Source organism: Schistocerca nitens, chromosome 8 (genome assembly GCF_023898315.1).
Source record: "Schistocerca nitens isolate TAMUIC-IGC-003100 chromosome 8, iqSchNite1.1, whole genome shotgun sequence".
Taxonomy (NCBI): Eukaryota; Metazoa; Arthropoda; class Insecta; order Orthoptera; family Acrididae; genus Schistocerca; species Schistocerca nitens.
The window spans coordinates 432,229,090-432,246,083 of record NC_064621.1 but is presented as its reverse complement, the minus strand read 5'-3'; the positions used below and the strand labels follow the sequence as shown (position 1 = coordinate 432,246,083).

The following is a 16,994-nucleotide window of genomic DNA, read 5'->3' as shown; positions in this document are numbered from 1 at the left end:
ATTCAATACCGCTTCAACCGCTCGCGAGCTATGTGCTGGACATCCATCATGTTAGAAGTTCATCGCCATTCTGTCATGCAGTGAAACATCTTGTTGTAACATTGGTAGAACATTACGTAGGAAATCAGCATACATTGCAGCATTTAGATTGCCATTCATAAAGTGGGGGCCAATTATCTTTCCTCCCATAATGCCGCACCATACATTAACCCACCAAAGTCACTGATGTTCCACTTGTCAAAGCCATCATGGATTTTCTGTTGCCCGATAGTGCATATTATGCCGGTTTACATTACCGCTGTTGGTGAATGATGCTTCGTCGCTAAATAGAACACATGCAAAAAAATCTGTCATCATCCCGTAATTTCTCTTTTGCCCAGTGGCAGAACTGTACACGACGTTCAAAGTTGTCGCCATGCAATTCTTGGTGCATAGAAATATGGTACGGGTGCAATCAATGTTGATGTAGCCTTCTCAACACCGACGTTTTTGAGATTCCCGATTCTCGAGCAATTTGTCTGCTACTGATGTGCAGATTAGCTGCGACAGCAGCTAAAACACCTACTCGGGCATCATCATTTGTTGCAGGCCGTGGTTGACGTTTCACATGTGGCTGAACACTTCGTGTTTCCTTAAATAACGTAACTATCCGGCGAACGGTCCGGACACTTGGATGATGTCTCCAGGATACCGAGCAGCATACACAGCACACACGCGTTGGGCATTTTGATCACAATAGCCATACATCAACACGATATCGACTTTTCCGCAGTTGGTAAATGGTGCATTTTAACACGAAGCAAATATCGTCTGCACTGGCGGAATGTTAACGTAATGCCACGTACTTGTACATTTGTGACTATTACAGCGAAAAAAGTGGTCCAACTAAAACATTCATGTTTCTTTACGTACTACACGAATATGTAATAAAAAATGGGTGTTCCTATTTAAAAAAATAAAAAAACAAAAAAAAACGCAGTTGATATCCTTTTGACCTATGGCAGCACCATGTAGCGGTGCAACCATAGTGCCATCTGGTTCCCCCTTCAAGCTAGATGAGTTTCGTTCTTTGTAGTTTTTTCTTTTGATGCTTATTTCGTGAGATATTTGGCCCAGTCAGTATCAATGGACCACCCTGTATAAGGGGCATTCAAAAAGAAACAAGCCGGAGGCATAATTACAGAAACCAGTACCTGTATGTTAGAAGTATTGACCCTGTCTGTTGAGACACTTGTCCCACTGCGACACAAAGTGGTGAATGGCTGTCTCATAAAATACCCGGGACTGCGCAGTTAACCAGTTCTGCACATACAGCTGGACATCATCGTCTGATGTTAATCGTTTGCCCCTCAGAGCGTTTTTAAGGGGACCAAAAACGGCATAACAGGGAGAGAGGTCCGGACTGTATGGAGGGGACCCGAGAACCTCTCATTTGAATTTTTGCAGGAGTGCCACGACTGTGTTGGCCTATGAGGCTTTGCATTGTCGTGGAGCAGAATGACCCCGCGGTGAGAGTGTCTGGTCGTTTTGATTTGATTGCTTGGCGAAGGGTGGTTAAGGTTTATGAGTAACGCTGGGCATTCACTGTTGTCCTGTGCTGCAGGAAGTGAATCAGAAGGGGCCATCTTGGTCAAAGAAGAACGTCAGCATAGCCTTTCCTGCACTCGTGTGGATGGTGACATCCAGCTGCATGTGTGGAACTGGTTAACATCTCAGCCCAGGGAATTTTATGAGACAGCCATTCACCGCCTTTTATCACAGTGGGACAACTGTCTGAACAGCCAGAGTCAATAATTCTAACATACAGGTACTGGTTTCTGTAATTATGCCTCCAGCTTGTTTCTTTCTGAATGCCCCTTATATATCTACATGTCACATACTAAATATGAAATGTTGAGATGGAAGACATCAAGATTGCAATGAGAACAGACAGTTATGACTTATGTATGCAAAAATGGTTGGTTGGTTGGTTGGTTGGTTTGGTTTGTTTAAAAGAGGGGGGAAGGGACCAAACTATGAGGTCACTGGTCCCTTGTTCTGAAGGAAACAATGCCACAATGGTGAGAATAAGACAATAAGACAACAAGACAACATAAAACAGAATGAAACGAAAAACCACAAGAACGACTGAAGGGCAACAAACACTTAAATGGACAAAAGGGGACAAGAACACCACAAATACATGCAAGAAACAGGTAGAAATGAAAACAAGAAAGTATGTTATCATGGCTGCCTGACCATGAGAATAAACAGGAAAAGCCAGCGACTCTGCAACACGTTAAAACCCCCACCCTGAAACCACTAGGGTGGACACACAGGGACAAAGGACATGTGCTAAAACTTAGAGCTAACGATAAAACTCACCCTCACGAATAAAACTTAAAACTAAAGCTGCTGTTGAGGCATTGTCGCCCAACACCGAAGGTAGGGTGCTGGGAAAGTTAAAAGTCCGCCGCAGTGTGCCTAAAAGTGGGCAGTCAGCAAGAGATTTGTGAGCCACAGCAACACCGAGGTGGGTCCTCGCAACGGAGGAGGTAACCATGCGTCAGCCATGTATGGGCAACTACGAATGTGTCTTCCACACATTCGTAGTTTCCTTAATGGCATGCAGCTCATTGTGAGTACTGAGGTTATACCATTCCGTCTCCCAAGGCCGCAAAACCCTGCAGCGTAATACTGAACGCAGGTCAGTTTCAGAGAAGCCGATCTCGATAAGCAGTTTCTGCAAAGCCTGTTTGGCCAGGCTGTCAGCAAGTTTGTTGCCTGGGATTCTGACGTGACCTGGGGCCCAGATAAACACCACTGAATGATTGGACCGTTCCAGGGCTCAGACGGACTCCTGGACGGTCGCTACCAAAGGATGACGTGGGTAGCACTGGTCGATAGCTTGTAGGCTGCTCAAGGACTCAGTCCCATTAGAAATGACTCACCTGGGCATGAGCAGACATGCTCAAGAGCACGAGATATGGCCAGCAGCTCTGCAGTGAAAACACTGCAGCCATCTGGCACAGAGTGCTGTTCTATATGTCCTCCATGCATATGCAAAACCAACGTGGCCATCAGCCATCATCAAGCCATTAGTGTAAACCATTTCATGGTCCCGGTACATGTTGAGAATCAAGAGGAAGTGACAACGGAGAGCCGCAGGGTTAACTGAGTACTTATAGCCATGTGAAAGGTCCAGGCAAAGCCGCGGCTTAGGTGTACACTATGCAGGTGTACGTGAATGGACCTACAGTATAGGTGGTAAAGGCAAGGACTCCAGTTCGGAGAGAAGGGATCACACACAAACTGAAATTGTAAGCCCTGACCTGGGCTGCCGATGCGGGAGATGAACCGCCATGGGCGGGAAAAGGAGACGGTAATTCCGATGCGCAGGAGAACTATGAACAATTTAACTGGAGAGCAACTGCGCATGCCTAACCTGCAATGGAGGGACTCCGGCCTCCACTAGGAGGCTGGTCACCGGACTCATCCTAAAAGCTCCTGTCGCTAGGCGAATGCCGCAGTGATGCACTGGATTGAGTAAACGCAATGCTGAGGGTGCCGCCGAGCCATAAACCAGATTTCCATAGTCAAAGCTTGATTGAAAAGGGCTCTGTAGAGCTGCAGCAGCGTACAGCGATCTGCACCCCAGATGGTGTTGCTCAGGCAGCAGAGGGTATTGAGGTGCTGCCAGCACTTCCGCTTCAGCTGACGAAGGTGAGGAAGCCAAGTCAATCAAGCATTGAAAACCAGTCCCAAGAATCGATGTGTGTCCACTACAGTGAGTGGATTATCATTCAGATAAAGTTCTGGTTTAGATGAACGGTACGACGCTGACAGAAGTACAAAACACACGACTTCGTGGCCGAAAACTGGAAACTGTGGGCTAGAGCCCATTACTGCGCCTTGTGGATGGCTCCCTGTAGGCACCGCTCAGCAACACCAGAACTGGTGGGGCAGAATGAAATGCAGAAGTCATCTGCATACAGAGATGGTGAGACAGACGGCCCTACAGCTGCTGCTAGACCATTAATGGCCACTAAAAATAGAGATACACTCAATACAGACCCCTGCGGGATCCCATTCTCCTGGATGTGGGGGCAAACTATGGGAAGCACCAACTTGGACACGGAAAGTACCGAAGCGACAGGAAATTCTGGATCAAATTCAGGAGCGTGCCTCTGAGACCCCACTCGTATTATGTGGCAAGGATATGACATCGCCAGGTCGTGTCATACACTTTTCGTAAATCAAAAAAGACAGCAACCATGTGTTAGCATCTCGAAGAGGCTGTTCAGATGGCAGACTCGAGTGACACAAGATTATCAGTGGTAGAGCAATGCTGGCGGAAGCCGCCCTGACATGGAGCCAGTAGGCCACGTGACTCCAGCACCCAACCGCCGACACACCATATGTTCCAGCAGCTTACAAAGAACATTGGTGAGGCTGATGTCTCAAGCAGGTTTTTACCGGGTTTAAGCACCAGAATGATTGTGCTCTTCCACCATTGCGATGGAAAGATGCCATCGCACCAGATCCAGTTGAAGACTTATAGTCAGATGAGACATGTTTAATCATCTGACCGTGGATCTCACAAGGCCCAGGAGCTGTGTCGGGGCAATGTACAAGGGCACTGAGGAGCTCCCACTCTGTAAATGGGGCGTTATACGGTTCACTGCGGTGTTTAGCGAACAAGAGGACTTTCCTTTCCATCCGCCATTTGAGGGTGCGAAAGGCTGGGGGTAGTTCTCCGACGCAGAGGCTCAAGGTTAGTGCTCAGCAATTGCGTTTGCATTGGTAGACAACACGCCATTGATGTTAACACCAGGGACATCTGTTGGGGGTCTGGTACCCAAAAAGACATCTGATCTTTGTCCCGACTTGGGAAGGTGAGGCCGGCCACGGTGGTCTCGCGGTTAAGGCGCTCAGTCCGGAACCGTGCGACTGCTACGGTCGCAGGTTCAAATCCTGCCTCGGGCATGGATGTGTGTGATGTACTTAGGTTAGTTAGGTTTAAGTAGTTCTAAGTTCTAGGGGACTGATGACCACAGATGTTAAGTCCCATAGTGCTCAGAGCCATTTTTTTGGGAAGGTGAAATATGGCATCAAATGGTTGAGACGTATCTCTGCCAACACTCCTTCACACTTCCGTCTTTTGATAAGCTGGTGAACACGGGCGCGGAGCCACTTAAAGGCTATGAGGTGCTCCAGGGAAGGGTGCCGCTTATGCCACTGTAGAGCTTGCCAACGATCCTTTATTGCCTCAGCGACTTCTGGCGACCACCAAGGGACTGCCTTTCACCGGGGGCACCCTAAAGAGCGAGGGATTGCGTTTTCTAATTGTTGTAGTCACCTGCTCGACCATCACATCGATGATACCATGTGGGGGAAAGTCAATGGTGACCACAGAGGTGAAAGTTTCCCAGTCTGCCTTGTTTAAAACCCATCTGGGCAAGCGTCCATGGGCCTGACGCCGGGGCAGTGACAGGAAGATGGGGAAGTGGTCACTACCACACAGATCATCATGTGCTCTCCAGTGGATAGATGGGAAGAGTCCTAGGCTGCAAATGGATAAATCAATGGCTAAGTAACTGCCACGAGCCACACTGAAATGTGTGGCGGCCCCAGTATTTAAGAGGCAAAGGTCGAACTGAGACAGTAAGCATGGTGCCACCCCACAAGGGGTTATGGGCGTTAAAACCTCCCAAAGGTAGGAAAGGTTTACGGAGTTGATCAATCAGTGCAGCTAATGCATTCAGGGATACTGCACCATCTGGAGGAAGATATTCATCGCAGACAGTTATTTCCTGTGTCATCCTCATTTTGACAGCCACAGCTTGAAGAGGGGTGTAACAGGGCACAGGTTCACTACAGACTGAGTTTAGGACATAAATGCAAACACCACCTGACACTCGATTATAGTCGATACAATTACTGTAATATCCTTTATAGCTACGGAGGGCTGGGGTCCGCATTGCCGAGAACCAGGTTTCCTGGAGGGCAATGCAGAAAGCAGGTGTAGAGCTTACCAGTTGCCGTAGCTCAGCCAGGCGGTGGGAATAAACCACCACAATTCCACTGGAGGATGACATCGTGAGACTGGGAAGGCATCGAACACAGGGTCACCTGCTGCCACGGCTGTATTGCCTGAGCAGTCTATATCCACTGTATCTGAGGGTCCGGCAAGATCTAGGTCCTCAGCGGACACTAGAATCTCCACCTCATCCCCAGACGCAGAGCTTGTAGGTAGCGGTGGTGTGAGAGCCACTGCGTATTTCCTTGGTCTTAAGGGTCTTCTTTTTGGACTTTTCACACTGATCCTTGGATTTCTCTGGCTGGGAGGGCTTCACTGACTCAGTCTCCGGGACTGAGGAGGATCGTGAAGCCCTACGACCAGCTGCTTTTGGGCACTTCAGCCACTGGCGGGTGTCATCTTTCCCACTAGCAGAAACCTGGGAAGCGAGTGACCCAAGGGATCTCATCCTGACGAGAGGAGCCGAAGAAGACTTACGCTTCTCCGACCGGGAAGTTGGGACTGATGTCCCCGATGGTTGGGAGAGCAGTGCTCTCGAGGTACGTGGTGCGGGAGCAACAGGGGGGAATTGCCCTCCCCCCCAATCAAGAGGGCAGGTGTAGCCTTCTGGTCCTGAGAGCCGGCTAGAATTCGCAAAACTGATGGGGCTCCAACTGTTCTCGTAATGGCGGCATATGGGGTGGTCAAAGCCACAGGATGTAGGCGCTCATATTTTCTCTCAGCCTCACTGTAGGTCAGTCGGTCCAGGATCTTGTATTCCATGATTTTCCTCTCTTTCTGTAAAAGGTTGATTGGTTGTTCGGCAGAAGAGACCAAACTGTGAGGTTATCCATCTCATAGGACTAGGGAAGGATGGGGAAGGAAGTCGGCCGTGCCCTCATGAAGGAACCATCCCGGCATTTGCGTGGAGCGATTTAGGGAAATCACGTAAAACTTAAATCAGGATGGCCAGACGCGGGATTGTTTCTGTAAAATCCTGCAGTCTGGCAATCAAGGTGAATGATGCTCTCCATAGCTGACACAGATGAGAGGTGGGGCAAATGGAATATTGGGATGTGATGGACATCCACAATCTCGACATGTGATGCTGGAAGTACAGCGGGAAGACATATGGCCAAACTTCCAGCACATAAAGCACCACATTGGGGGAGGGATATATGGTGTGACATCACAGCAGTAGACCATCACCCTGACCTTCTTGGGTAAGGCGTCACTCTCGAAGTCCAAGATGAAGGCACCGTTGGCAACCTTATTATCCCTTGGACCCCGATGGACTCGCTGCACAAAATGAATACCTCGCCACTCTAAATTGGTGCGCAGCTTGTCATCAGGCTGCAAAAGAAGGTGCCTACGGAATATAATACCCTGGACCATATTTAAACTCTTATGTGATGTGATGGTAACAGAAACATCTCCCAATTTGATACAAGCGATTTAAGCCCGTGACTGGAGAGTGGATGCTGTTTTTATCGAGACTGACCCAGAGCGCATTTTGGACAAGCCCTCCACCTCCCCAAACTTGTCCTTTAAACGCTCTACAAAAAACTGTGGCTTCATCGAAACAAAGGAGTCCCCACGAGTTCTCGTACATACGAGGTACCGGGGTGAATAAGTTTCGCTGCCATCCTTAGCCTGGCGTTCCTCCCATGGTGTGGCCAGGGAGGGGAATGATTTAGGGTCACACTTTCTTGCAATGTACTGTGACTTGGAACGCTTAGAGATTGCCGGTGTCTGATCACCAGCAAGTGATGACATGGTACGCTTCATCGCGAGTCATCTGCTCTGATGCCACCCACTCCAATTAGGGGCGCTCCCCACGGGTGCCACACAGCCACAGCAAGGGCCACCTGGCAGGATGGCCATTGCCGGGAGTCCCAATGCCCCAGGGTGACGAGCATCTACTCCTTGGCATATGTGGGGAATTAACGGTGCAGGCATCAGCAGAGTGATCCCTGTGTAATCAGGGGGCTACAACCAACAGGGTACATGGCGGCCACACCGCAACAGACTGGCTACCATGCTGCATATGAGGTGCAAAGAATTCCATAGCCATCGTCAGCACAGAAAGCTACACTGCATAGTGGGTGGAGGAAAACGCACCTAGGAATGTGTCCTTGCTCAAGAGATGGAAGGTGAGTCGGACTGCAATACCACAACGAGAAAGTGGGGTGAAGATCTCAATGGACAATGGACACGATGCACCATGCAAGGCGCCGTTCCCCAGCTGTCTCGCTCTTTGGGAAAATTTTGAAAAATGGAGATCAAACCCTACAGGGGATCATCACATAAAGGCCGAAAGGTGTGAGACTCCTTTTAATCACCTCTTACGACAGGTAGGAATATCTCGGGCCTATTCTAACTCCCGGGCCCCCAGGGGGGTCCAAAAATGTGTCAAAGAACCAGGTATAAACAAAAACCTTTGTCTTAACATGCCAAGAAATATATAAATAATACACTAAAAGATAATATCAATACGAGGTGGATAAACTGAAAATATGAATGTATCCACATCCCTTGTAATAAATATAAAACCGTTATAGTAAAACATATACAGGGGATATACTACAGAAAATTACCTATTTTGTACAATATCAGAAAAACACACAAATATATCCCTACATGTCATGCAGTAAATACAAAAAGTTAAGGTAGGAAGCACTAAGACAGTCGACAAAGTCAAAAAATACATATTCCCTGATGGTGCCCTACTTTAATTTCATTAATAATATATGGAAACATTCCAAGTTTCATTTTGTCCACTTTATCTGGAAATTACCCAGTGATGTATTATGACTTATTTATGTGTCTGTATCTGGTTCTTCAAACATATTTTTTGGATAAATATCACATATAGTGTGCCTTTGTTACTGTCTTGATGTTTCCTGCTTTAACATTTCTTACTTAGTATACGACATATACATTATATTTACATTTTTGTTTTAACCATTTTGCCTGTTTCAGATACTCTGATGATAGTTGACACTATCCTCTGACTCGTCCCTTGCAATGACTACTTGTCATATAAATGAACATTTCTTTGATTCTCTTGCTTTCTGATTCCATTGAATAAATGGAATCCAAAAGTGATGGCTGTAGGGGTTTTAATTTTCATTTCATTTTCAAATAAAAGTAAGTACAACTTTCAATCTGTTTTTTGTGAAAGTTTATATCATTTCCCAGATGTCATTATTGGATATTTTGTGCATTATTCAGCACTTATCATTAAAATGTGATGGCTTCATAAAGGGAGTAAGCTGGCTATACGAGTAGGAATATTCATTCCAGATTAGGGAGTGAAAGCTAACACACACACACACACACACACACACTCTCTCTCTCTCTCTCTCTCTCTCTCTCTCTCTCTCTCTCTCTCTCTCTCTCTCGTCCTGAGGACACTCCAGGTAGGAATATCAGCAATGCTTAGCATTTCTGCCTGCTTTATTTATTTCTTCATTTGTTGTCCTCAGTGTTGACGTACTGGCTGAAAAAATAGGGGTTGGATGTGCAACTACTGTCTACAGTAAATGATGTAGCCGACAGATGCACAGTTGTGTTTCACAATCTTTTACTTTCACTTTTCACAACCCCCCAATAATACACAGTTATATATGGCCAGTGCACTATTGTTCAACTTTCAACAAGCCTAATTACTAGTTTGCAGGTGAATGTCCACATACTGCTACAATAGTTTACTGCTGAACATCTATGAGCAGTAAAAACATAACCACATAATTCACAGTTTTTTTGGAATAATCAGGTACGTATGGAACAGACACTGTCATTGCTTTAACACATGGACTATTGGTGTAACATTTATTTCACTGTTATGTTGCTGCATCATTGTCGTTCTAACCAACACTGATTCCTCGTCTGAAACTCTGCCGTAGACTGACTGTCTTGTGACCAAAAATTGGGCTCTTATATATCGTCGCAGTAATGGGTACTGAAACTACACATTGTTCGAAGTTAACAACCAATTACATACATAAAACTAAGCACAAAATTAGATCTGGTGTTATATTCTTTAAAACTGAGGGCCAACCTTTCTCTTTTATGAAAATGCAGATTATACACATGCATGTTAATGGTAATTAGTCCAAATTGAAAAAATGAATTTAAGGAGGCAGATGGCAAAACAAAAGGGGAAGTAAAATTATCCCAGCTTGTTTCATCACAAATGTAGGAGATGACAGATTGGTACTCATCGAAAAGAAGACTCTTTAAGTTGCACACAGGCACAATTAAAAAGACACTCCCACAAAGCTTTCCGCCACAACCTTCCTCAGCAAAAAAGAAGTTTGTGGCTAAAAGCCTTATGTGAGTGTCTTAATTGTGCCTGTCTGGAACTTAACATGTCTTCTTTATGGTAAGTAGAAATCTATCTTCTCCTGCATTGTTGATACAAAAAATACATTTTTAGTTAGCAAAAAATTCTGATGCCAAATACTAAATCACAACAAAAAAGGTGAATGTGTCCTTGTTTTGATGTGATTCAATGGTCACCTTGCACTGAGGTAGTTGAGGTAGATTATACAATTAGCATTGAAATGGTTTAACAATATTAGTTTAGTTGAATATGACCAAGACCAAATCCACTCAGTCAATACCAACAGTTTTTGTCACACTGTTACAAAAAACTGATTTACTCACTGTCATTCTGAATAGCTTCTGTGCTTAGGTCAATGCAAGAGTGATGCTGTGATTCAAATACAACTGGTCCACAGTAGTTGCCACAGCAGGGTAAGCAGTTTAGTAAAATGCCAAATGGATACAATATTTTGCTACGAAAATTTTTTTCGGAGAGGAGTAACTTTTCTCGGAATTACTTTTCAGATTGTTTAATATATATTTTACAGGCTCTCTGATCAAAAACTCATTATTTGGTAATGCAAATGATTATGCTTCCCTTTGACAGAATACACACTGTGTATTCTATGTATCCATGACAACTACAGAGCTAATGGATAGAGTTCATTACTTGTTATTGATCAGTGTTGGCATTGCACTTATACATCAGCATACTACTTTTCAGGAGTCCAACAAGGAAGAGTGAGACTGTCTGGACAACAAATTTGGCATACATGTGTCAGAACTTGCAATATGAGCAAAAATATTTATGTCTTCTTTCTTTACATATCTGAACAGCAAGCTCTGCAAAGACAGAACTATCAGCTTATATCCTTCCTTCTTTTATAAGCTAATGTCAGAAGCATGACTGCACATACAATATTCTACAATTTCTTTAATAAAGAATCAGCAATTTTTGGCTCATATATTAGCTTATGCGCATCCTTATATCTACTTTTGCTGTGACTCTTCATCTCTGCCTCTTTTCTCCAATATACTACCATTCAAAAGACAGACACAAACATTATTTTCTTTTGAAATCAGAGTTAAACATTCACACTTGCCTATAAAAATAAAATAGCATGCATGTGAACAGTTTTACTGTGAGATCCGTATCCACTATTCAACAATATTGGTAGGTGAAGTTTGTATACAGTACTACTTACACAGCTCTCCTCCTGCGAGCTGCTTCAGCACCTTCACAATTATGATCAACTGGGTGGCGGTGCCTCAGACAGAAATTCAGACGACACTCTGCACATTGTACACGGACAACTTCTTTTTGCTTGCAGCCCTTAGCAGAGCAACGGTTAGCAAAGACCTGTAATTACAAAACACACCAGAAACTTTAGTTCATTTCATTAATTTCCAACATGACTTTCTTAATTAAGTTTGCTGTTGTGTGCAGGAGAACCAAGAGAAAAAGATAATTATCTACAAAAGACTGTAAAATTAAAAACTTTTGTCCTTCTAATAACATCAATGAATAACACATGAATACCAAAATGACGAAATATAAACAGTACTGGCAACACTGCATCATTAGCAATAAAGAGAGCATTACAAAAAAGTGTGGTGATGCAATGTTACCTTAGAGTGTTCGTAAAATAAAGAAATAATTAAACAGAGTTTTCAAACAATGTAAACTACAGGTTGGAATATCAACAATGTAGAAAAAGATAAGATTGCAGACAGCATTCTGGTCAGAGCTGCTGGAGTTGGTCATGTGTGCACACGTTGTGCTTGCTTGTGCGAATGAATGGCAAGTATTTCTCTTTCTTTTTCTTATGAAGACTGTAGCCGAAAGCTTATGTGTAAGTGTCTTTCAATTATGTCTGTCTGCAACTTAATGTATCATTTTTACAGTAAGTAGCAATCTATCTTTTCCTACATTGTTAAGCATAGTTTTTATTTGGGCCATTTCAATACTGATTTAATTAACTTTTCTCTTACATGCTATTAGAAGATGATGGGTTCATGTATCAGCATTTGTTCATTCCTGCAGACAAGTCCTTCTATCATGTAAAATGAGTTGACAACCAGGTGTATTTTTAATTTATTTCTAAGCAAAAACAAAATACCTCTTGAGCATTAGATATTAAAAAGCAGATTTTAGTACCAGTGTACCTTACTCCCTTTTGCATGAGGACCAAATCCTTCTGTTCAAGGAGGGAAGTCACCTTTTCTTCTGCTGTTATGGACACAAAGTGAGCAATTTTTTTACATATTAAGCCAAGTTAGTATTGACAAAATGCATAAGAGAATATATGTATTGAGATATTGTTGCTATCGTCCCTAGTTGTTTGTTGAGATTATGGCATGGGGTTAGTGAATGTGCCCCACATGACCACAGGGCCGCCCATAATGGGGGGGGGGGGGGGGCAACCCACCAAATGTTGAAGGGAGGGCGATGTTTGGGGTGGGCCTGTGGGAAAAAATTATATCTGTATTATATGTATTTTTGATCTTTATTCAACTGTGATTTTTTTGAAGACTGAAATTTTCGCCACACTGTCTGTGCTGGGAGATCGACAAGCACGTATGGTCAATGTTGCCAGCAATGCTTTTGTTACTTAAAAAAAATCAGCTTAACAAAATGATTTTATAGCATGACCAACTTTTCTTGGTGCACTGGCCACCTAATACTGCTTGGCAGTCATCGATGGAATTCTTAAGTTTTCTTGAAATTCGCCACTGAGCTTGTCACTCTGCCAATTTATACAAACTGACACTCAGTGACACTGCAGTAGCTATAATGCAATATGATCACATTTGAGACTGAGCCATGGCCTTAATTTAATTTCATATCACCTTCATTGCTACACGCATGTATCATATGTTACCATCGACTAGGATGTACGGGCTCTTGGCCTGAATTCTTAAGCAGAGCTAAAATATGGTAATTGAAAATGGCATTGAGGCAGTATGTTCAAAAAAGACTGGAAGCAAGCAGAAGGTTACCTCTGATAAATCTGATTGGGATTGTAATGGAGCACCTGACACACACCCAGATCAAACTGAATCAAATCAATTTCAAAAAGAGGTTTTTGACGTGGACATAGGCAAGATGGATTCTCAGTATGAAGGAACAAGAAATATTTGTGTAACTTTAGAATCTATTCTCAGAATAAATACAAATTTGGATGATGATGATACAATGAAGAAATTAATCAGACCTTATCCTGATGATCTGAGTAATAATCTTATCACAGAAATACAAATGTTTAAGTCAATGAGTGCACTTACTTTTCCACATTTTACAAAGACAACAGAAAATGAAGGGCTTCCATTTCTTCCTCTAAATGAAATTTATAAGTTGAGATTACAAACTGTGTTTCCTGAACTTTGCACAGCACTCAGGGCTTTCATTACCCTACCACTGACTGTTGCTTCAGTGAGAGAGAATTAATACATTAGCATCCATAAAAAATCATTTATGATCTACTGCATGCTAAGAGGAACTTAATCATCAAGCACTGTTATCACAGAGCATGAATTTGCTCCTGAAATGAGCTTCAGTGATACAGAAAATCACCTGCAAGAATGGAAGATTCAGTGTTCCACCTAGAGTAGTCTGAAACCATTCAGCTGACCCTGACAGTCTGAAATAAACTCTTTAAATCAAGATGACAAAGTATGCTGGAAAGCTTTTTCGCTATAGGTTAGGTTTGTTTTGTTCAGCAGCCATTATTATTATTATTATTATTATTATTATTACTACTACTACTACTACTACTACTACTTCTTCTTCTTCTACTACTACTGTGAGTACTAATTTTTGTGTATTTTCAAATACGGTATACACAATTAGAAATAAATTATTGACAGTTCACAGTGCAGGCAGCATTTATTTACTGCTCATTTGTAAACCAATGTACTGAAGAATCAATATTTGTTATAATTAAGCAACGTGGGCTGAGAAAGCTTGCATACCCTCACAAAAGTTTGTCTAGGGGCCCATGAAATCTACAGGTGGCCCTGATGACCATAACTACTCTTTGAGCCATGAAGTTGTCTCCTCCCCCCTTACAAACACTGGCACATTGCCCTACAAGATTTTCCTATAACATAACCATGAGTGAAAATAGTCAAAGGATGCTGACATAGATATACTGCAGTTACGAAGACAAGAGATCACCGTTAAAGCAAATACTGCTGATGACAACCAATTTAAAGTTTGGAGCACGTGATGTTCCCAATTCCGTCAACTATCTACAATGGTCAAAAAATTATATCTTAACATTCTTTGACAGGTGTATTTTGAACTCTATAGAGTTGATGGCACTTTTAACTCTCATGCACTCTTTGTAATATCTATACTGATCACATTTACTCTGACCATTGTGTGTGTGTGTGTGTGTGTGTGTGTGTGTGTGTGTGTGTGTGTGTTTCAGACCTATGTATCTTGTTAAAAAATTGCATATCATAAGGATACCGCAAGTGCCACATTTGTTGACTCCAGACTAGGCCTATAAGTAAGTTTAGAAAAGTTTGAAAACGATATTCAACAGTTTTCTGTCATTGGCAGGTGACGAAACGAAATGTGTATCTGTGGTGCCATCGAGTATAGAGAGTGGCGCAAGAAGTATCGACCACCATAGATATACTGCACAGCAAAGTAGTGTCACAAGGCGTCAATGAGATGATAGGAAGAAGCCATGCTTCCCGTAGTTCCGTGGCAGCACCATCGCCGCACTTCTGCCATGAAATAGCATCGCCAGAGGCCAGGAGGGCAGTTCTGCTTGAAGTTGGGGTTGGGTTGTTTTGGGGGAGGAGACCAGACAGCGAGGTCATCGGTCTCATCGGATTAGGGAAGGAAGTCTGCCGCCCTTTGAAAGGAACCATCCCGGCATTTGCCTGGAGCGATTTAGGGAAATCGCGGAAAACCTAAATCAGGATGGCCGGACGTGGGATTGAACCGTTGTCCTCCCGAATGCGAGTCCAGTGTGCTAACCACTGCGCCACCTCGCTCGGTCTCTGCTTGAAGTCTGATCCTCCCCACTTCCAGCAAGTTTCTGTCAGAGTAAATTGTTGTGCTGCCTACTCGCTATGCCACGCCCCATGGCAACCGTCGGGGAGAGAGAGATTTTCATCTCCTGTGAACAGTGCCTACTTGCCAATGCTATCAGAACTATGTCTACAAATTTTTGTCTTCTAGTGACTGTAGTAAAGACACAGTATGACCACCCTGAACTTTTATCAATTCACCACTCAGAAATTGTGGCGTATTTAATGTTTTCCGAATTACAAGTCCACATACGCAATTTCACAGCTTGTGAGCAAAGATAAGAATTGTTGTAATTAATACATTATTACTTATTCAGAGTATTATAGTTAACTATATTATTTCAAGCCCCCTCAGTGTCTAAGAAATCAGACACAACAGTAGTTTTCATTGTACGTGGAGACAAAAACGCAGTCGAAACTGTGGACTGGAGGAAGCATATGACTAAAATTACTGTGCTAAAGAACAATGTACCTGCTGACAGACTGGCCAGCCACTGCAGTGACAAAAGAACACAAGCCAGTGTTCAAACAAGTTGTGTGGCCAACATGTTCTCCAGATTCAGTTAGACTTTTTTCCCATTCCTCAGATCAAACAAATGACTGATGGAAGAAATACTCTTTGCATGAAAAGATGCCGAGTCGCACGTAGGCACAACAAAAAGACTGTCACAAATATAGCTTTCGGCCAGTAAGGCCTTCGTCAACTTTCCTTTTCATAATATTGTTGCATTCCATACTGGTTTTTCCATTGTTTGATCTTCACATAAAGAGAGCATTCATACATTTAATAACAATAATAATAATAACAATAATAATAATAATAATAATAATGAATATTATTATTATTATTATTATTATTATTATTATGCAGAGTTGGAAGCAAACATTCAGTATGTTCTATCATCTTTCAGGCGTGCATCCAGGATATTATTAATTCTTGTTATGATAGCTCAGCTAACAATCTCACATCCATTTTCAACATGAATTGCCTGCAAAATTTTTAAATCACTTTATACAGTACTTTGGAGTAAATGCACATGTGCAAGAGATAACACAGGTTAGTAACAAGAGCATCAGTCAAAACTTTATGCAATTAAGAGTAAAACAAAGCAAGTACAGAGTCAGTAAATTCACACTTCTTACAAAGTATGTGGTTGACAATTATGGATGGCATATGGTGGAGTACCAGGCAGCGAATACGTAGAACAACATTTCCTTTAAGAACATTTCCATTTTAATAGAATATCTAAATATCTCTTCCAAGTGTACCAGTTCACCCTGTAGGCTGCCAGCATCGAACACTATGTGAGCCCTCTGTTCTAAAGTTTTAAGTACATTACTCATAGTTTGCGAAAGGATATGACAGCTAGGTGCCTACCATATAATCAGTATGGGTTAGCTTACAGTAAATGCAATGCCCTAAAAACCCATCTTTCTTATGTCTAATAACAACTCCAGAAACAGTAGACAGCCATTAATTTCCCATTACATTGTAAATTTGATATTTTCTTGAATGGAGTTAAGATGTTTGAGAAACACAAAAATTCAGTAAATTTTTATACTATATAAACTATATAAAACTATGTAAAAGCACAATCTCCCAGGCTCTCAACATTAACTC

At 42.8% G+C, this 16,994-nt stretch overlaps 1 protein-coding gene across 1 annotated transcript in view; it reads right to left on the bottom strand.

Annotated features, from left to right (window-relative positions):
• Positions 1 to 16,994, bottom strand: part of LOC126198760 (AN1-type zinc finger protein 2A) — a 68,567-nt gene that overhangs the window by 13,741 nt on the left and 37,832 nt on the right. The window contains exon 4 of the mRNA XM_049935316.1: positions 11,533 to 11,687. Coding sequence (XP_049791273.1) covers positions 11,533 to 11,687 — 155 coding nt within the window. The remainder of the gene's footprint in view (positions 1 to 11,532; positions 11,688 to 16,994) is intronic.